Source organism: Lupinus angustifolius, unplaced genomic scaffold (assembly GCF_001865875.1).
Source record: "Lupinus angustifolius cultivar Tanjil unplaced genomic scaffold, LupAngTanjil_v1.0 Scaffold_287, whole genome shotgun sequence".
Taxonomy (NCBI): Eukaryota; Viridiplantae; Streptophyta; class Magnoliopsida; order Fabales; family Fabaceae; genus Lupinus; species Lupinus angustifolius.
This window is the reverse complement of record NW_017727606.1, coordinates 422,831-443,625: the sequence shown is the minus strand read 5'-3', so window position 1 is coordinate 443,625 and position 20,795 is coordinate 422,831. Positions and strand designations below refer to the sequence as shown.

The window sequence follows — 20,795 nt, the reverse complement described above, 5'->3', positions numbered from 1 at the left end:
TGACTATAAATAGATGGAGTCTTCCCCTTAAGAAAAAAAGCCAAAAATGCTCATACCATTTCTTTCTTAACTGATCCACAATTCCCCTAAACATCATCTTCCATACACAAAATCTCTCATCTACAACAATCACAAAATCTCTCATCCACACCAACATCAAAATCTCCTATACACAACAATCAAACAAATTCATTCATCAATCATTTTTACTCTCAACATTACCTTTCATACAACAATCCAAAATCATCCCACCAAAAACAATAATCATCATCTAACAATGCCAAAATTCGTATATTGTCATCGAGTCTTGGGAATAATTGTCGAGTCATGGGAATCACACAGGCTCAATGCATACATGGACGTGTTGAGTTAGTCTAAACATTCTCTTTGACTGTGGATCTTTATTCTCAATTAAAAGATGTTGATTCATGTGTCCAGGTAAGTTCAATTTCTTACATCTATCTTTTTTTTTTGTTCATCACATCTACTCTGTTTCATCTACATGTGTAATAAATTTGATAATGATATGTCATATAATTATTATATTTGTAAAAAATATTGAAACCACATTTCCACAATTTTAAGATATGAGATGCGGTATCGGACGTAAGGGCTATGCTTCGCTCATATTAAAAAACGGGTTTCTTAATAAAAAACAATGTAATTTATTAACTAAGTTTTAATATGAGATGCGGTATTGGACATAAGGGTTATGCTTCACTCATTTTAAAAAAGAAAAGTTTAAATTTAATTTTTTTAAGAAATAAAATCAACCCAACAAATAATTTTTTTCTACCTAAAGAAGTACGTAAGTCTTGATTCCCTTAATACGGATACGTAAGACCGGGGTCATTCTTGTCAGGCACAATAATAAAAACAAATTTTTTTCTTCATAATAATTAATTAGTTAATCACATAATTAAAAAAAAAATATAATTATAACACAATTAATAATCCATGCAATTTAGTAGAGTACCGTTCAAACGAACAACTAGGGTGCTAATACATTCCCTATGGTGTAATCGACTCCCGAACCTGGATATCAAAGTCCAAGGCCCAATGTGATTGAGCCAAAAGATTTTTCTACATTTTTTGATTGAAAAAAATGTAGTGGCGACTCTAATGAGGTCGTGCAGCCGAAAATCGGGGGCGCAACACTTTCCAAGATCATTCGTGAATTGAATTACTGAGATTCTAGCATATTTCTCACACTTTGCTCTACTGACATTAGTAGAGCTCATGAGTTTAGATTTATCAAGATTAATTTTCAAGCCTGACGCCTTACAAAAATCATCCAGGACATTAGTGACAACCCTTACTTGTGCCGATTTCGCTTTAACAAAAAAAAGGCAGTCATCTGCAAAGAACAAGTGAGAAATAGATGGACCCCCTCTATTGATCATAACTGGTTTCCAGTCTCCACTCTGGACTTTATCAGTAATTAAGACAAACAACTTTTCCATGCAAATAACAAATAAATAAGGGGATAAAGGGTGTCCTTGTCGAAGCCCTCTACTAGGCTTGAAACTGTCCAATCTATTGCCGTTCCAAATAGTAGACAAAGAGGAAGCAGTGACACATTGCATGAACAAATCAATAGTTTGTTGTGGGAAACCAAAATCAACAAGAGTTAAATGAAGAAACTCCCAATTAATACGATCATAAGCCTTTTCAAGGTCTATTTTGAAAACAAGATTACCTGAACGACCTTTCTTCTTATGAATTTGATGAATAATCTCTTGAGCAATAATGGTGTTGTCTGAAGTTCCTCTTCCAGAATAAAGCTACTTTAGAGAGGACCAATTAAACCGTCCAAGAAGGGTCTAATCCTATTGACCAGAACCTTTGTAATAAGCTTGTAGATCACATTGCAGAGACTTATTGGCCGAAATTCCTTAAGGCAAGTTGGGGCATCCACCTTAGGAATTAGAACAAGAAGCGTTTCTGCCACACTAGCATCAAAGCTACCTATAGCAAAAGCCGACTGGACCACCCTACAAAATTCATCACTCATAATATTCCAGTATGATTTTAAGAATATAGGTTGAAAACCATCAGGACCTGGAGATTTGTAAGAACCCATTGTTCCAAGAGCACAATGAACCTCCTTTATAGTAACATTTTTTACCAAAGAAAAACAAGCATTAGCACTCAACGTAGGCATAGGACTTGTCATAAGAGCATATGGGTTACACACATCGCTATTCGAGAACAAATTTTTAAAGTAACTCATAACTTCCCTCTTTAATGTATCTTCATCATTACTCCAAATATCATCAATGAAAAGATCATTAACATGATTCCTTCGCCTTCGAATGATAGTTTGAGTATGAAAAAACTTAGTATTCTGATCCCCATATTTGACCCAATGCTCCCTCGATTTCTGATACCAGATCATCTCCTCTCTATATAAAACATCGTTAAGCTCATGCGTTAGAGTTTTTATAACCGCAAAAGACTAGAAGTAACCATATTTTCCATCTCTTTCTGAACACCCGAGATTCTTGCTTGAAGCAACCTCTTTTTTCTGAATACATTACCAAAAACATTTTTGTTAAACTCCAAAGAAGCATTCTTCAAAGCATTTAACTTAGCCATGAAACTATGCCTATCACTATGCCAAGAGTTCTCAACAATGTTGAAGTAATCAGGGTGACTCATCCAAGCTACCTCAAACTGGAAAGGGCGCATACTAATAGTAATAGGCCGAGTACCACATCGCAAAAGAATAGGGTTGTGATCAGAGTAAATATGACACAAGTGCTCAACCACAACATTCTTGAAACAAATCCTCCAATCGGTATCCCTGAAACCTCGATCCAACCTTTTAAAATTTGTCTACCTCCTTGGCAATTACGCACACAAGTGAATGTACCACCAATGGACCCATGAGTAAGTAGATTACATCTGGATATAACATCTGCAAATGCCTAGCACGAGCAAGATGGAAATTCCCTCCCTTAACCTCTGATGGAAAAATAATCTCATTAAAATCCCCAATAACTAACCACGACTCACTTATGAGATTTCTAATGTGCATTAGATGATTCCAAAGTAAAAATCTTGATGTAGGAATTGGGCTAGCATAAACAGCTGAAAAAAATACAACTCTTGTCACGCAAAGAAACCTTAATTGACACTGGTTGATGAAACTGAAAAATAATGTTGAAGGAGAAGCAACACTGAGTAGCTAAAATCCAAATACCACCAGAATGACCTCTAGCTTCCTCAATAGCAATTGGTTGATAACCAAGCTTAGACCAAAACATTCTAACTTTGTCAAAAGGGATGTGAGTTTCGTAGACAACAAAGATAGTAGGTTGATATCTAGAAATCATCTCCCTTAATACTCTCTTAGATTCTTTGTTAGCAGCTCCCCGAATGTTCCACGAGATTATTGAAAAATTATTGAAATCTATCATTAAAAAGAAAATATAAGATTAGTGACAAACCAAACACCACAATCACGAATCCAATAGCATTTCAGTATCAACCTCGCCTTCTTCTATCATTTCTATTCCCTGGGTTTCAGGCACAACTTCCATATTACTATCACCATAGGTCTTTAAACCCATATATTGAACGGAAGAGGTCACATCTAGATAATTCTCGGCAATATTATTTTTACCACTCCCATCCAGGTCTTCAATTTGAATAGAGTTTACCATATTAATATGATTCATAAAATACACACCTGCCTTTTGTTCATCTTTTGTGGCTATAATGCTTTTTTTCAATGTGAAAATTCTGCATTCCCTTTGAATTTAATTTCATGCATAGGAATATTCTCTCCCTTCCCTCCACGTGCATGGGTATTTAAAATACCAATATTTTGAGATTTTGCCAAAGGAAGAACCCGAGTGGTGTTGGGTGATTTATCTACATTAATTGGAGCTTTAATGCAAATATCACCACTACTTGGTGTAATCTCCTTTGTTGTAGCATCTTGCCTTGCTCTTTTTGGATTGTCTCCTGCATCATGCCCACGTGTTCCTTGCTTAATAATAGGGATTCCATTTGATTTTTGTTTATAACCACTCCATTGAAAGGGATTATCATAACCCCTTGGATCTCTCCCTAAAAACCGGTTACTCTTTAATTGCTTTCCATTTTTTTTTCTTTGAGTAACAACCAACCACTCTCCATGATCCTTTTCATTTAAGTTATCCCCTTGAATTACGTTTTCAGCAATAACTCTTGAGTTGCTGTTATCCAACATTTCAACAGCCACAATCCTCTTATCGTTTTCACCTGCAACACCCTTCTGCTTCCCTGAATCCGCCATGGCCACTTGACCTTTGCTCATCACTGCTCCAGTGTTGGCCTCGACACTATTTTCTCCTCTCTCAAATTCTTTTTCCTTCTGCAACTCAGTGTCATTCTTTTTTTTACAATCACGTGCATAATGTCCATAACAACCACATTCCGCACAAATCATATGAAGACCTTCTCCTCCTCCTCCTCCCCCTGCCCCCCCTCCCCCTCCTCCTTCTGAATTGCAACACACACATAGTGTGTGTGTGGTGTGAGTGCATAGTGTAAGTAACAAAAAAAAAATGGTATGAATAATTTTGGAAAGCCTCTCCCTTAGTTGGGAGTTGGGTGAATGAGATGAAAATGTTTTGGAGAATTTCTCAATCCCTTTGAAACCTTCATGTGTCTATTTTTACAGTTACCCCAGATTTAAGATTTTCTGAAGATAAAATGTCATAATACCCTAAATACTGTTAGTAAAATTATATATTATTGTTCATTTCTTATTGTTAATTACATTTTTAAACGAAAAGTAAGAAAAATACTCTTACAATATCATTACTTTATAATCATCCATATAAATTTTATACTCCCAAATAAGGAAGATGATCAACTTCCTTTTCCCTTCTCTTCCTTCCCCTTTAACCCCTCCCATCCTCTTTCTCTCACAACTCCCAAACATAGCCTAAAACTTACCGATAACCTCAAGGCTCTATTACACAATTTGAAGTCATAACTTTGTGTGTACATGTATATTCCTTTATAACATTAAGTGGATATAGTTGACACATATAGCGTAGATCTTGATATCATATAAACTTGATGCAAGAAATAATTTGGGCTCCAAAATTATTTTAGAGAAAAATATATACAGTTATAATATATAAGTTTTATACATTGTAAGTATATTATCCATCAAATACATTATCCACCAATCATGTTTGATCATTATTAACTTTTTAAAAAAAATAATACAAATAAATAATAGATAATATATTGTCAGTATATAAATATTTACATTGATAATGCGTAGAATAATACTATTATAAAAAAAATCTAAGCATGTAAATTTTGCATGTCAAAATTTGAACAAAATGGAGAGTCCAAAACTAATTGTAGATCAAAATAAAAATAAGTTCACATTATATACCAAAAAAAAACATATATTATTTTAACAATAAGTTTTAAATAAAATAGGTTGACAAATTGTGATAACATTAGACATACTTGCTTTTGTATTAAGTCCAACATATTTTTTGAGACCAACATTTTAATGAACCTTAAATGACTTTAAACTTTATTCACCCTAAGTTAGATATTATTTCAATTATACATTAATCATGTGATAATATAAAATAATGATTACTAGACCAACAAGGTTCTAATTTAATTTATTTGTAGATATCAAATTAATATAAGCAAGATGCACTAATATTTACAATGGCGAAACGCTAAAAATTAAGGAGAGTAATCTATCGCTATTTTATTGCTAATTTTTAATAATAAAATTAAAAATAAATGATAAATAATATATTATAACAATATAAAAATTAATTTGCATTTCATGGGCCTAGGAACAATGGGAGTATGAGAAATCGCTAGAGTGGAACAGTAAATTTATACACCAGCCGCTAATTATCATTCACCACACCACACACGCACCTGGAGAGACAAACAGAGATATACGAACATGTTCATCGTTCTCATTTCCATCTTCCTATTTTTATTTCTATTCAAATTCGTCACCGGTTATGGTATTCACTACTTCCACCTCCTTCTGTTTTCTCTCTATTTCTTCTTTTGTTTATAACTTTGCGATTCATCCCTTGTTGTACTGAATTGTTTAATAAATGCAGGTGATTTCACTTTGATGTCCAAAAAGAAACCAAAACTAGAACAAATTGAAGATAAGGTAACCCTACCCCTACTTCTTCTTTATGCTATCATATCCTCACTTCTTATATCCCAGCTACGTTTGCGAGTGAGTTTTGGAAGGGAAAAAGTGGAAAGGGAAGGTTCAAAAACTATGAAATACACTTATGAGGTGACCCTGAAGTCTTCCTTTGCATTACCTTCCACTCCAAGACCCGACTCGCAAAGGAACCTTAGAGTGACTCTGCCTTATTATATTTCTTTTGTTTCAGGTTTTTTGGATTACCGGTGCTAGCCGCGGGATTGGTATATCTATTAACTATACAATTTCCCCTTTCTTCTTTTCAATACATCAATTTTAGTTGTGAAAATTTCTAGAAAATGTGACTGATGCGTATGCAATTGGGTCAAGTGCAAAGACTCGGTTGCCTAGTGCAATTTAAAAAAATTCATGCATTTCCTAGTCACCTAATTATATTATACTATGTTATGTAATATCATATCATATATTTAAATCTTTATCAATGGTGCATGAGAATGTTTTGTTGGATAAATAATAGACTCACTAGACATCGATAGGATTAAGAATACATGAGTTAGAGAGAAAATTAAGGTAAGACTTATTTTAGAGAAGATGGTAGAATTTTGCATTAGGTGAGCATTATGGAAAAGAATATTGAAGACCTAGTAAGGAGAGTAGACCAAAAGGAGGGTAGCTTAATATTTAGAGGCAGAGGGAGAAAGTGAAAAACTATAGGAGAAATAATTAAGGATTAACTGTAAGTGGTTTGTTTGATATACTATGGAACATTATGGTATTGCTTGATGCATTTAGTTGACCTTACCTAGGGAGAAAAAGCTTGTTTGTTGTACTTGTCAATTTTTGTATGACAAACTTTATATTAATGTGAAAGCACACAGACAGGAAGGAGTATAAGGTTTTGTGCTTTATTTTCTATACTATCCCTGTGTCAAAGTCTCCTAGAAATCACTCTGAGATAAAAAGTGAATGAACGTAATTAAATTTGGATAAATTTCATTAAGCACAGGTAATTAACGAACACAAAGGGTTTAACTTGGATTAACATCCATCAACTTACTACAAATTTTTTGGATGTCATGTGGGACTATAAGTGCTTCTCTTCTTTTTATCTCTGTTTATAGTTTCTTGTTTTGGGTTTGTGATTAACAGGCCATGCCTTCTGCATTGGCTTCTTTGTGATCGATGGATTCAATCCTTGATAAACATCCTTCAGTTCCCAACTTAGTCACTTTATTGGCAATGTGTCATTGAGGCATTTGTCCCCTTCAAATACGTTTGAAGTCTAATACTTTCTTCGTAATGTTTTTTGTATATTATATTTTTCTGAGGATGGCCCTGTTCCTATCATTATTTCACCCTATTCTTGCTTCGCCACTGGGTCATTGAATGGTCATCTCTGAACAAGTGTCTTGATCTATTTAATCATACAATGCATTACTATACCAATTATTTTTATCATCGGATTTTTATGTACTTAATCTTCTCCCCTATATTAGAAGATTGCATTATACAGTTATATAATTGCACAATCTTTTAATTATTTGTGATTGATTTTGTTTGCATAACTAACTCCTCCTCAATGTTGTATATGAAGGGGAGGTTCTAGCTAAACAACTTGCATCTTTAGGAGCTAAGCTAATAATCTCTGCAAGGAATGAAGCTGAGCTAGAACGAGTGAAGAGTCAGTTGAAAGGTATGTTCCATTACTTAAAGCTGCATTTAAGGTCCATTATTCTCATCTAATATCTGTACAAATATGATAAAGGCATGTGCCGTTCTCTATTATTTGCATCCTGCCAGGTAAACATGCTCCTAATGACGTCCAGATTTTACCATTGGATTTAGCATCTGGAGAGGATTCTCTTAGGAAGGCTGTAGAGAAAGCAGAATCCTTGTTTCCCGGTTCTGGTGTTGATTATATGATCCATAATGCAGCTTTTGAGCGTCCTGTAAGTGACTGATTGCTTTTTCTAATAGCTGGATTTCATAAATTGCATCAGGAAAAAAAAACTATATTTGATCTTTATAAGTGAAGATACAAAAAATTTGAAACAAGAGAAAAATGTGGACTATTTGTATCCTCCTTTTAACCAGGAATGTGTTATATTGTTACCAGAAGATTTTTATTGTTTCAATTGCAACTATAAGATAGTAGAATTACTTCATAGTTCAGATACATCTCCCATGCAGAATTCCTGATTTCAAATGTGATAATTTGGATTTGTGTGGTTGCTTGTCAGTGTATTTGTAACAAGTATCCAGAATTGACAAAACGCTATGAAATGGCTGCATATCTTTTCATGCCATAATGAATTCATAATGATGCTTCTTGAGAATTTATGAAATTCTGTTCACATATGTATTTTAATTTTTCTTTAACATGTGCTTCTTTAATTAAATTATTAGGGTTATTGTGAAATTTATTATTTTGTTTTTCAGAAAGTATCAGCTTTAGATGTCACTGAGGATGATCTTAAGGTATCTCCTGACTACTTATTTACCTAAGCTTAGAAAAATAAATTTCTTATTTCTTTTTTAATTGTTTTAGACCATTGAAAGTAGTCTTCTGAGGTTTTGTATTATTCTTTTTTCCTTAATAGGCAACAATTAATATCAATGTTCTGGGGACAATAACTCTCACAAGGCTCTTGGCACCTTTCATGTTGAGTAGGGGGCATGGTCATTTTGTGGTGGTATGTGATAATTCCTTTTCTAGGGAAGCATAAACATTGATATAGTGTCTGCGCAAAATATGTTATAATATCCCTCCGAAACGTGCAATAACAGCAAAATGATGTGTCTGTGCTTTATAATTCTTGATAATACCTTATTTGGTTATGCAATCTGAATATTGAATCAATGTTGGTATATTTAGTGGTTAGTGTTAGGAATAGAAATAAAACCCCCTATTAAGTATGTATATGTTAGGAGAAATAAGCCTAAAATGAAAGGGAGGGTTAGAGTTTGTTGTAACAAAACAGTTAAGAGTTAGTTAGGAGGGAAGGGCTATAAATAGAAAGTAGTTGATGTAGTTGGGTGATCTTTTCAGAAAAAAGAATTGGAGGGAAAGCTAACTCATTGTGGAATCAATTAGTCTTTGTGATTTACTTCTCAAAGTGTAAACTTCAGTATTGATTTTCAATCTTGCAACAAAAAAATAGTTCAAGATCACAATTGATCTTGAACCCATTCTTCTTCACCCATCTCTTTTCTTTCTAACCCTACAAATCCAGTTCTTAACACTGGTATTAGAGCACCATCCTGGTGCCCTGATCACACACGCTTCTAAGGAGAATTCTACGCATGGTTTCCACAAGAAGGATGGCATGAAATGCTGAAGATTGGGTCCAAGATGAGAAGGGAAAGAGAAAAACAAAGAATTCACATTGAATTGAATGAGACAAGATGAAAAGATTGGAGGAGACACTGGCTCAACTCACCACCAGGGCTAGGATTCCTAATGCACGTGATGAAGGGGGTGAATTTGGGGGTGAGCATGATATAAGGGACAATCGTGGGAGGGATAGGTGGAAAAAGCTGGAAACTCCCATATTTTCGGGGGATGATGCTTTTGGATGGACTCATAGGTTGGAAAGGTACTTCTTGCTGAAGGAAGTGATTGAAGAAGAGAAAATGCAGGCCGCCCTGATTGTTCTAGAAGGGAAGGCACTCAGTTGGTATCACTGGTGGAGCAGATGCAACTCTCAATCAGTGGAGGACTATGTAGAAGAATTCGAAAAGTATGTGGGAACTCTCAGGGAAATTGACCTAGATTTTGTCAAAGGGATTTTCTTGAATGGGCTCAAAGAAGAGGTTAAGGCTGAAGTGAGGTTGTATGAACATCCCAACCTACCTGAGGTAATTCACAAATCTCTCATGATAGAGGAAAATAATGTAATTTTGCAAAGGAAAGTGAACAATAGCAATTATGCTAGCTCTACAGGTTTTACTAGATTCAATATCCCTAGTAGATTTGTAATTGTTGAAACCAAGCCTTAGACAGAGAAAAAACCTTACCAATCTTCTGTTGGGAGTGCTTCTGTCAACATGAGCAGTACCCAATCAGTTGATAGTGGTAGGAGTAGAGGGGGAGTGTTTAAACACCTAACTGGAGCTGAGTTGAGGTAGAAAAGGTTGTGCTTCAGGTGTGATGAGCCATATAATAGAGATCATAAATGTAAGAATAGGCAATTTAGGATGATCTTGTTGGGGGAGGAAGAGGAGGAAGAAGAGTTGGACAGTGAAGAGTCTATGGTGGCTAATATGCACTCACTCCAATTATCTCTATGGGCTATGGCAGGCATAATCTCTACCAACTCTTGGAAGGTGGCTGGTTGTGTTAAGGGTAGAGAAATAGTCATACTCATTGATTGTGGTGCTTCCCACAATTTTATTTCCTCCAAGGTAGTGGATCAATTACAATTTGAGACTTAAGTCATTCCAAGGTATGTAGTTGAAGTAGGAGACAAGCATGCATAAGGTGCATTGTCAAGGGAAGGGTGCTCAGGTGAAGTAAATGCTGCTGGGTTTGGACTTAACTCATGATTCATACTTGTTTGAGTTAAAGGGGGTTGATGTTATCTTGGGTCTAGAATGGCTAACTAGCTTGGGGGAGGTGAAAGCAGACTTTGGTAAGTTGGAGTTGACATTAAGAAGGGGAGGGGAATTTCATAAAATTAGAAGGGGCACAACCTTAACTAAAACTGAACTTTCCTAAGAAGAATTTATGCAAGTGTTGAAGGATGAAGGGGAAGGGCTGCTGCTGCATTATACTGACTCTGAGGTTACTCCAGTTCCTTTTTCTGTTGTTCCAGAGGAAGTGGTAACAGTTCTGCAACAATTTGAAGAGGTATTTGCAGACCCTAAAGGCCTTCCTCCTAGAAGGGGGCATGATCATGCTATCTACCTTAAGGAAGGAGCCAACATACCCAACCTCAGACCCTATAAATACCCCCACTACCAGAAAACTGAAATTGAAAAACTGGTAGTAGAGATGTTACAAGCAAGGGTAATTTGGCCAAGTATAAGTCCCTATTCAAGTCCAATAATCTTGGTCAAGAAGAAGGATGGGGGTTGGAGATTCTGTATGGACTATAGAACCCTAAACAAAATAATCATTCCTAACAAGTTCCCCATCCCCATTATAGAGGAACTGTTGGATGAGTTAGGGGGCTCAAGTGTTTTCTAAGTTGGATTTGAAATCAGGCTACCACCAAATTAGGACGAGGGACCAAGACATAGAGAAAACTGCTTTCAGAACTCATGAGGGTCACTATGAGTTTGTGGTTATGCCTTTTGACCTCAACAATGCACCCTCCACTTTCCAAGCCTTGATGAATGAATTATTGAAGCCTTTCCTTAGGAAATTTGTCCTGGTCTTCTTTGATGATGTTCTGGTATTCAGCAGAGACATTACCACTCATGTAGAGCACTTGTAGCTGGTACTAGAAGTGACTCAAGTCCATTCCCTCAAGTCTAACAAGAAGAAATGTACATTTGCTCAAGAGAGACTGGAGTATTTGGGCCATGTGATTTCAAGACAAAGGGTGGAAGCAAATCAGACAAAGGTGGAGGCCATGTGTTCTTGGCCAATACCAAGATACATCAAGGGATTGAGAGGGTTCTTGGGTCTCACTAGGTACTCCAAAAGGTTTGTTAAGGATTATGGAAGAATAGCTAAACTCCTCACTGAGTTGTTGAAGAAAGATAGTTTCAAGTGGACTGAAGAGGCTACTGCAGCTTTTGAGGTCTTGAAGGCTGCTATGACAAGCCTACCCTTGTTAGTAGTACCTGATTTCTCTCAGACCTTTGTTGTAGAAGTAGATGCATCAAACAAGGGTATAGGAGCTATTCTGATGCAAGGGGTAAGCCTTTAGTCTTTTGGAATTAGGGTTTATCCTTGAGGGCTCAATAGAAGTCAGTTTATAAAAGGGAGTTGATGGCTTTGGTGCAAGCTGTGCAAAGATGGAGACACTATTTGTTGGGTAGGTGATGTAAACTCTCCCAGGGCAGTCCCTGAATCAAAGGGAAATGGAATCAAAGAAGGTCCTGCAACTAGGGTCAGAGCCAAATCAGGGTCCTACAAGCTCACAAAGGACTCAATTGACCCTGGAGACTACATGGAGGAAGGACATTTATGTCCTTAGGTTTTATTTCAGCTTAGTTTCAATTTATTTGCATTGTTATAAATAAATGAGAATTTATTCTCATGTAGGATTAGGAATTTAATTATCTTAGGAGTTTATTTTATTTAAGTATTTCCATTTTATTTCAATAAATCAGGGGAGGGTTGATGATTTATTGTAACATGGTCCAATAGTGACCAAGTGTCTTTGTTTAGGCATAGCATGGTTAAGACAAGATTTGTCTAGGTTAGGACATGGATATTTCAAATTGGCATGATCAAGGAAGGCCAAGAATGCACGGCTGGAGCTAAGCACCTCATATAGGGTGCCCAAGCATGAGGCACATGTGTTAGGCATGTTCCGTCCCTTCAAAATAGCACACTGTTTCACCATGGAAAGCTTGGAGATAAAGAGAGGATAATGTTGATGATAAGGAGCTTGATTCAACTAGCAAATTCAAGAGGAGATCAATTCAGTTAAAGGAATTCAAGTAGAGGTTGTTGTGAAGGCTTGGAGATAATATTAAAGATAATTCTTTTATCTCAATTTAGTCAAGGAGATCAAGATAATTATTTTCAAACTCAACTCCCTAAATTCAAGCTAAGTGGCGTGTGGGAATCAAGCTGCCAACAACCAACCCTTATCAACAATTTCATTCAGATTATGGACCAAGTACATGGTTAAATCATTTCAAGAAATTCAGCCAAGACTCATGCACTCAACCCCAAACCGAAATCTATTGACCAAATGGTTGCCTCAACACAAATCAAGACCTCAAGGCTGATTTGAATAAGTTTTCAAAAAGGAACTCAACCTAAACAATCAAGACCAAGTATACTCAGCCAAACAGCTCCAAAATCTCAACTGAATTACATTAGTTAGGGATTTAAATTTTCACATTTCATTTTGCTTAATTAGGAAGTTATTTCTTTTGTTTTTTCAAAATTAATTAGGTTAGACTTAGTCTTATCTTTATTTTAATTCAGCGAAGGCATATTGCCTATTTATATTTTGGATTGATCATTAATAAAAGTTAAGTTGAATTTGATTAAAAATCTGAGTTTGTATTAGTTGAGAGTTTTCTCCTAAACCCTATCTCTTTGGCCATTGGCCATTGATGAGTTCTCATCAAGCTTCCTAGCTTGTGGCGAACAACACTTGACTTATCAAGCTTCCATGCTTGTGGCGTCTTCCCCTTTCAATCTTTTCCACATTCAAAGTGTCTCACGTACAAATCATACTCATTAAGTCACCACTCAGTCCAAACCGTGATCATTCCACCATCAAATCATTCATTCCATCTTCTTCAATTAATCCAGATTAAATCACCATCTTCTTCACACGAATCAACCAAGACCAACCCTAATTTCTCTCATCAACCGACACCATCAAGCCCTAAAAACACTCACACAACCTTGATCTAATTCCTTGCACAATCCCTCAACCAAATAGTCACAAAACCTTACCTTAAACACATAAAGTCCTAACCTTTATCCACCCTAATCCTCACACACATCCCCAAACCAAACTGCCACAAAATCCTACCCTACAAACATAAAGCCAAGACCTTTACTAATAAATTCACCAACCCTAATCACCTCTACCATTCCGCAGCCAAAACTCTATCCTACACATACAAACCGAAACCTTACCCATAAAACCCAATCATATATCAACCCTACCCTAAATTACCCAACCAAACCTAATCCAAATCAACCCCAAAACCCTCTAATTTCTCAAAACCGAATTACACCTTAAAGAACCCTAATCTTCAAGCTAAAAACGTCCCTAATCTAAAGGCAGCCCTAAGAGGTTGTCATCAGTAAGCACTTCATCTTCAAAATTGACTAGAGAATCCTCAAATTCCTTATTGACCAAAGGTTGTTCATAGAAGAGCAATTTAAATGGGCAGTAAAATTGATTGGGATGGACTTTGAGATCCAATTCAAGCCAAAGAGGGAAAATTTAGTAGCAGATGCATTGTCTACAGGAGAAACGTATGTTGTCTTGTCATTGGTATCAGTGACTGACAAGGAGGATTGGACTCAAGAAGTGACACAAGATCCAAAATGGAAACAGGTGATTCATGATCTTCTCATAGCACTAGGGATATATGAAGGCTTTGAGTACAAGGGAGGACTGTTACTGAACAAGGGGATGTTAGTTCTTTCTAGAAATTGCAGCAGAATTCCTAACATCTTGAAGGAGTGTCATGAAACTCCTATGGGAGGCCATTCTGGATTTTTCAGAACCTACAAAAGAATAGTAAGTTGTCTGTATTGATTGGGCATGAAGAAGGATATCAAGAAGTTTGTGGAGGAGTGTGATATCTGTCCAAGGAACAAACATTCCACTCTGAATGGACTTAGGTTTGGATGGACATCTCAATGGACTTCATTGGAGGGCTTCCTAAGTCTCAAGGTAAGGACACTATCTCAGTAGTGGTTGATAGACTCGCTAAATATACCGACTTTTATGCATTGAGCCACCCTTTCTCTGCCAAGGAGGTAGCTGTTTTATTTGTGAAGGAGGTGGTGAAGTTACATGGTTTTCCTTCTTCTATAGTCTCTGATAGGGATCCAATCTTTCTAAGCAACTTTTGGAAGGAATTGTTCAGGATGGCTGACACTCAGTTGAAACTCAACACTTCGTATCACCCCCAGACAGATGGTCAAACAAAGGTGGTAAATAGGTGTTTGGAGGGGTATTTGAGATGCTTTGTAGAGCCAAGACCTAAACAATGGGTGCAATGGTTATCATGAGTTAAATTTTGGTATAACTCCACTTATCATAGCTCCATTGGGATGACACCCTTTAAGGCTCTCTATGGTATAGATCTATTTATGCTGATTAAAGCTGGGGAATTTCCATCCAAGGTAGAAGAGGCAAATCAGTTGCTACAAAGGAGAGATCTTATTTTGAGAGAACTTAAGCAGAATTTGTTAAAGGCCTAAGATCAAATGAAGAAGTAGGCTGATAAACACAAAAGGCATGTAGAGTTCTAGGAAGGGGATTAGGTTTATCTTAAGATTCAACCCTATAAGCTTAAATCCTTGGCTGCTAGACCTTTTGCTAAATTGGCTGCTAAGTTCTATGGGCCATACCAGATAATCAGCCGAGTTGGCACAGTAGCATACAAGTTAAAGCTGCCTGATCATGCTAAAATACATCATGTATTTCATGTATCCTTATTGAAGCAGACTCTTAAATCTAATTAGGACCCTCAACCTCTTCAAGCATTATTGAATAAATAGTTTGAATTGGAAGTGGACCTAGAGGACATTGTGGAATGGAGGGAGACTCAACAATGACATATTGAAGTGTTGGTAAAGTGGCTTAATCTGTCTGATTGCAACAACTCTTGGGATGTAGATGTTGTGTTGCAAGAGAAATTTCCATCATTTCCCCTTGAGGACGAGGTGGCTCTATTAGGGTGTATTGTTAGGAATAGAAATAAACCCCCTATTAAGAATGTGTATGTTAGGAGAAATAGGCCTAAAAGAATTGGAGGGAAAGCTAACTAATTGTAGAATCATTTAGTCTTTGTGATTTACTTCCGAAAGTGTAAACTTTACGTTTGATTTTCATTCTTGCAATAAAGAAATAGTTCAAGATCATAATTGATCTTGAATCCATTCTTCTTCACCTATCTCTATTCTTTCTAACCCTACAAATGTAGTTCTTAACAGTTAGAGACTTCTTCATGTAGAGCTTAGAGGAAGTTGTTTCTCAGTGAATTTGTTTATTAAGTGAGACAATTGCTAGGAAAAAGAAAAGAGAAGTCACTAGTGAATGGACAATCATAATTTTAACTGTTTGGTAAAAGGGAAAAACTTGTGTGGAGACATATACAACACGTCATATTTGGATACAACTGTATTTATGCTTTTTGGTGCTATCATTTATGACTAAATTTTAATTAGAATTAAATTTTTAATGTGTTGTCAAGATTTTATTGGTTGTCTCTACATACATACGTCTCCACACAAGTCGTTCTCTTGGTAAAAATATATTGGCATATGTTTATATTTTGGGCGCATTAGTTTCTGGTTATGCTAATAGCTGACCTAATTTTGGAGAGCTTATTTCTCCTTCAAAATTTGATAATTTTTTGTCCTTCCTTTACTATCAGATGAGCAGTGCTGCAGGAAAGACACCTGCCCCAGGTCAAGCTGTATACTCTGCTTCCAAATATGCTCTGAATGGGTACTTCCATTCCTTGCGATCAGAGGTAACTAGAAAGGAGGAAGCAAGTGACCGTGATAAAGATAAACATACCATATTCTACTATACTTCATAACTGGAATATAAAATGCATAGTTTTTCTCCAAAGAGAAGAACAAGTGTAGAACACAGGTTGTTTTATTCTAGTTATCATATTCTACATATAATGCATATGATCATTTTGTGATGGCAGCTTTGTCAGAAGGGAATCAAGGTAACTGTTGTTTGTCCTGGTCCAATTGATACATCAAATAATTCTGGAGCGAAGGTTTCAGAGGTACATTCCTTTGCTTACTTTCAATTACGTAGTATAGGTATCTTTAGAAACTTCTAAAAGTGCAGCCTAGTTCATAAGGCTCCGAACTAGTGAGGTCTAGGGAAGGTAGATAGATGTACATAATCTCACTCTTGTAAGCAGAGAGACTATTTCTAGGATTTGAACCCGTAACCTTTGGATCACTAAGTAGCAACCTTACCATTGCACCGAGATTCACCGTTATATCTTCAGAAACTTCTATTCCATTGAAAATGCTAAATCAATATAAATTACTATTTTATAAGTTCATAGATACATGCTTTGCAAGAACGAATAAAAATATTTCCTTTCTACTTAGTCAAAGTTGATATGATTTTACATCAGATTTTTCATTTGATATATTAAGAACATGTTCGATTGTTTTATTTTTGAAACTAAGTATTTGACTTGGTGTTCTAAAGTTTGCTAAGTGAAAGGCAAACTTAAAAAATACATAAAAATATCTATACTGTTATGGAAAGAGAAATCCTAGAGTATACAGTATATGTATTTTGGTTTGCTTGTCCCTCTTGTCCAGGTAACTCTTTTGTGGTGTTGCACACTTTATACATTATTTGAATAATTGAAACTTTGTTTTCTTCCGTGGTAAAATTATGTCTCTACAGAAGCGTGTATCATCAGAAAAGTGTGCAGAGCTGACTATTATTGCTGCAACCCATGGCTTAAAAGAAGCTTGGATATCAAATCAGGTGCATTGGTATTAGTAGTGTTAGAATGCTATTACTTTTTTCAACTGTGCCTTCATATGTTCATTTCCAACATAGACTTTTCTATAAAGATTTGATTTTCTTCACAAACATCTTGATGAAGCACAGTTAATATCATTATGGTATTTGCCAGTAAGAGAGAGGGAGGTGTGGGGATTGACAAACTCACAAAAGTGTCATTGCATAAATATGCTTAATACACGTTTTTTTGCCTTTTTGTTTTATCTTCTATTATTTTAAATGACATACTATAAGATATTATTTGGTGGGCATGTTGAAACAGGATGAAATGTAACATGAGTTCTATTCTATGTTTGATATATTTTATACTTTTATATATAAAACGCAACAGATCATGGGTTAAAAGGTTGATACATTTTCGTTTCATAAATAGGGTGGAATCAGAGATGTTGAACATTATGCTCCATTCTATTCTGTTTGATTGTCAAAACGCTGTATTACAATCATTACTTTCTTTTCCTTCTAGACAAGTGGATGCCCAATGTTAATTGAGCGTTCATGAAATTCCTCTGTATGATTCTGTCATTGATAGATATGATTTTTTTGTTAATTTATGACATTAAGATTGCACACATGATGCTAGGAAAATCTGGTCTTGCTTCACTCTCTAGAAACTTGAGTATCATTTTTTCTCTTGACCCAGAAATATTCAGAATTTTTACTAGTTTAGAATCTTGCTGCTCAATGCATTTGACTCCTCATGATAGATATGCACATAAAGCATGCATATTCACTCTTTATCTTTGTTGGTTCATTCAATCAGCAAGAATTATAATATAATCCTAACTTTGCAACTTTGGTCCCTAATACTCAAAATGGAACTATTGCAGCCTGTGCTTGGGGTCATGTATCTTGTTCAGTACGTTCCAACTATTGGTTATTGGCTCATGGACAAGGTATCTTCTATATCTTTACTATGCATTTTATGATGCTCTGACAACTTTAATTTTATCATGCCAACTATATAAAGAACTAACATGCTTTACGATACCATAGAACATTATAGTTTCATTCATTCATGTAGCCGGCCTCACCTAATGGATTAAGGTTTTGTTGTATATGTACTTTGACATTAAATTTTCGGTACCTATTTGCTCCATGTTGATGATAGCTTATATATGACACTGGTAGGTTGGCAATAATCGAGTAGAAGCTGCTAAACACAACGGAAACACTTATTCCTTGGGCCTACTGTTTGGAAAAAAGAAGGCAGTATGATTCATTCTATTAAGGACACTTTAAAGTATTCGCATTTACTTGTATTTGATATTTTTTTGTTGAACCTATATTGAATACAATCTTGTACCTTATCTTTTGATTTATGATACATGTAGATTAAATTATCACAATAATAATTAGATAAACATTAGTGTTTTATCATGTTTATGCTTAGAATAGCTTATGCTAACTTTTAAAGAATTATTATCTTGTATTTTCTGTTAAATTTTATAAGGAAAAATGATATATCATCTTACAAATCCTCATATATCATAAGAAAAGTAACATATCACAATTTATTAATGATTGATTTGTAATTGATATATATTACTTTCGTGTGGTGTAGGAGGATTTATAAAAGATTTGATAGAAGAATATATCATTACTCTTTTATAAATGGTCTCAGTATTGCACACAACCTATAAGTTTTTAAAAATAATCTACTGTTAACTCAAACAGCAACCAAAAATATGATCTAGCATTCTAGTGTTGATGAAACCCTTCATAATCTGGAATTTTTAAATGAACAATGGCTTAAAAAATTTCCATGACTAATAAATATTAAATTTTAATGTTGTGAAATTTGAGTCGGATATTAAACTGGAAGAGATCCATATTAGATAATTATTTATAATTATATTGAAGTAATAACACTCCATCTTTTTTTTGGACTGAAGTAAAAGAAGATAGTGTTTCTTTTTTTTAATTTTAAGTGAACCATTTGTTTCACTTTCTAGGTTATGGCAGTTTAATTGAGTTCAACATGGTTGGACCAGAATTTCTCTAGTTTAAAGTGGTTTAACCCCTTATTCGGTTAAGATTGTAAATCAAAGTTGTTTTCAAATCTGATTAGACTAGTTGGATTGCCTGTTAGGTATCAGTGGTCTAGGAACACTTAGGGGGAGGTTGAATAGGTGTAGCGGTTAATAATCACCGCTTCTTGAACCAAAACCCAACTGCTAGAAAACAGTCCAGTTAATCGATTAACAACAGGGTTTAATCGATTAATTATTGCACAAAAGAGAATGACCAGACAGACAAATTGCATAGTAATTAAAACAAAATTGAACAAATATAATTCAGATATTTTTATACACAATTATTAAATATATGGCAGTAAACAAATATCCAATTTTTCAATTGCAGATTCAATTTATAATGACAAGAAACATAAAGAAAATAAAGAGAGAAAGAACAGTGCAAAAATGATTTTTATCCTGGTTCGTTTGTGGTGCACTGCAAACTACATCCAGACCTCCCATTCTAGATCAGGGAGCTTTTCTTTCTTCACAATATTGAAAAAACAGATACAAATACCAATTCAATTACAAGCACATAGGATGCTCCCTTCTTGAAATCTAGGATCTCTAAATCCTTGGTTTGACTCTACCCTTCACCTCTTGCGAAAACCTTTCTCGCGAACTAGCCCCAGCCAAGATTCTTATCCTCAAATCAAGACCTCATAGCCTTGGTGAAGAACTTCAAACTCTGTGGTGATCTCAAACCAAGAGACAGATCCAGACTACAAAAAAACACGTTAAACAACAAGGTATACTAAGCACAATAATGCTTAAAATATTACAAGATAAAGACTCAAAGATTAACCCTTTTACTAACCACTTAAGCCATCAAGATTCAAATGAGTTAATCAATATCAGTATACAGATAATTTCTCTCTAACAAAATCTAATGCATGATCATGTGAGCAAAATAAGAATGGATACGAAATTATGCAAAAACAGTAAGCATATCACAGCAATTAAAACAACATAATCTCTCTTCTCACGCATGCAACTCTCTTGCAAAAACACAATAAAACATGTATGCAAAGTGCTCTCTAAACAACCCTATCCAATAGAATGCAATGCTATGGGTTTCTGAGTGATGCCTTGTATTTATAGCATGGAGAATAGGTGGTTACATTCGTTGCAAAAACAGTTAAAACAATTAAAACAAATTTCAGTTATAACACATAACAGACTAGTTAATCGATTAAGGCTTCCATTTAATCGATT

At 35.3% G+C, this 20,795-nt stretch overlaps 1 protein-coding gene across 1 annotated transcript; it reads left to right on the top strand.

Annotated features, from left to right (window-relative positions):
- The first annotated feature begins 5,871 nt into the window (after window positions 1–5,871).
- On the top strand, window positions 5,872–18,931 carry LOC109340904 (dehydrogenase/reductase SDR family member 7). The gene is made up of 12 exons (XM_019578677.1): window positions 5,872–6,008; window positions 6,111–6,166; window positions 6,399–6,432; window positions 7,764–7,862; window positions 7,970–8,118; window positions 8,609–8,647; window positions 8,770–8,862; window positions 16,427–16,525; window positions 16,712–16,795; window positions 17,440–17,523; window positions 18,393–18,458; window positions 18,694–18,931. The coding sequence occupies exons 1-12, from the start codon at window positions 5,945–5,947 to the stop codon at window positions 18,778–18,780; spliced, it is 954 nt and encodes a 317-aa protein (XP_019434222.1). The 5' UTR covers window positions 5,872–5,944; the 3' UTR covers window positions 18,781–18,931.
- The last annotated feature ends 1,864 nt before the right edge of the window (window positions 18,932–20,795 follow it).

What these genes read in the sequence shown, in the direction of transcription:
- LOC109340904 (XM_019578677.1), top strand. Translation starts at nt 5,945, where the DNA reads ATGTTCATCGTTCTCATTTCCATCTTCCTATTTTTATTTCTATTCAAA. An exon ending in AAGCTTGGATATCAAATCAG is followed by an intron (nt 17,524 to 18,392) that starts GTGCATTGGTAT and finishes GAACTATTGCAG; the next exon opens with CCTGTGCTTGGGGTCATGTA. An exon ending in GTTATTGGCTCATGGACAAG is followed by an intron (nt 18,459 to 18,693) that starts GTATCTTCTATA and finishes TGACACTGGTAG; the next exon opens with GTTGGCAATAATCGAGTAGA.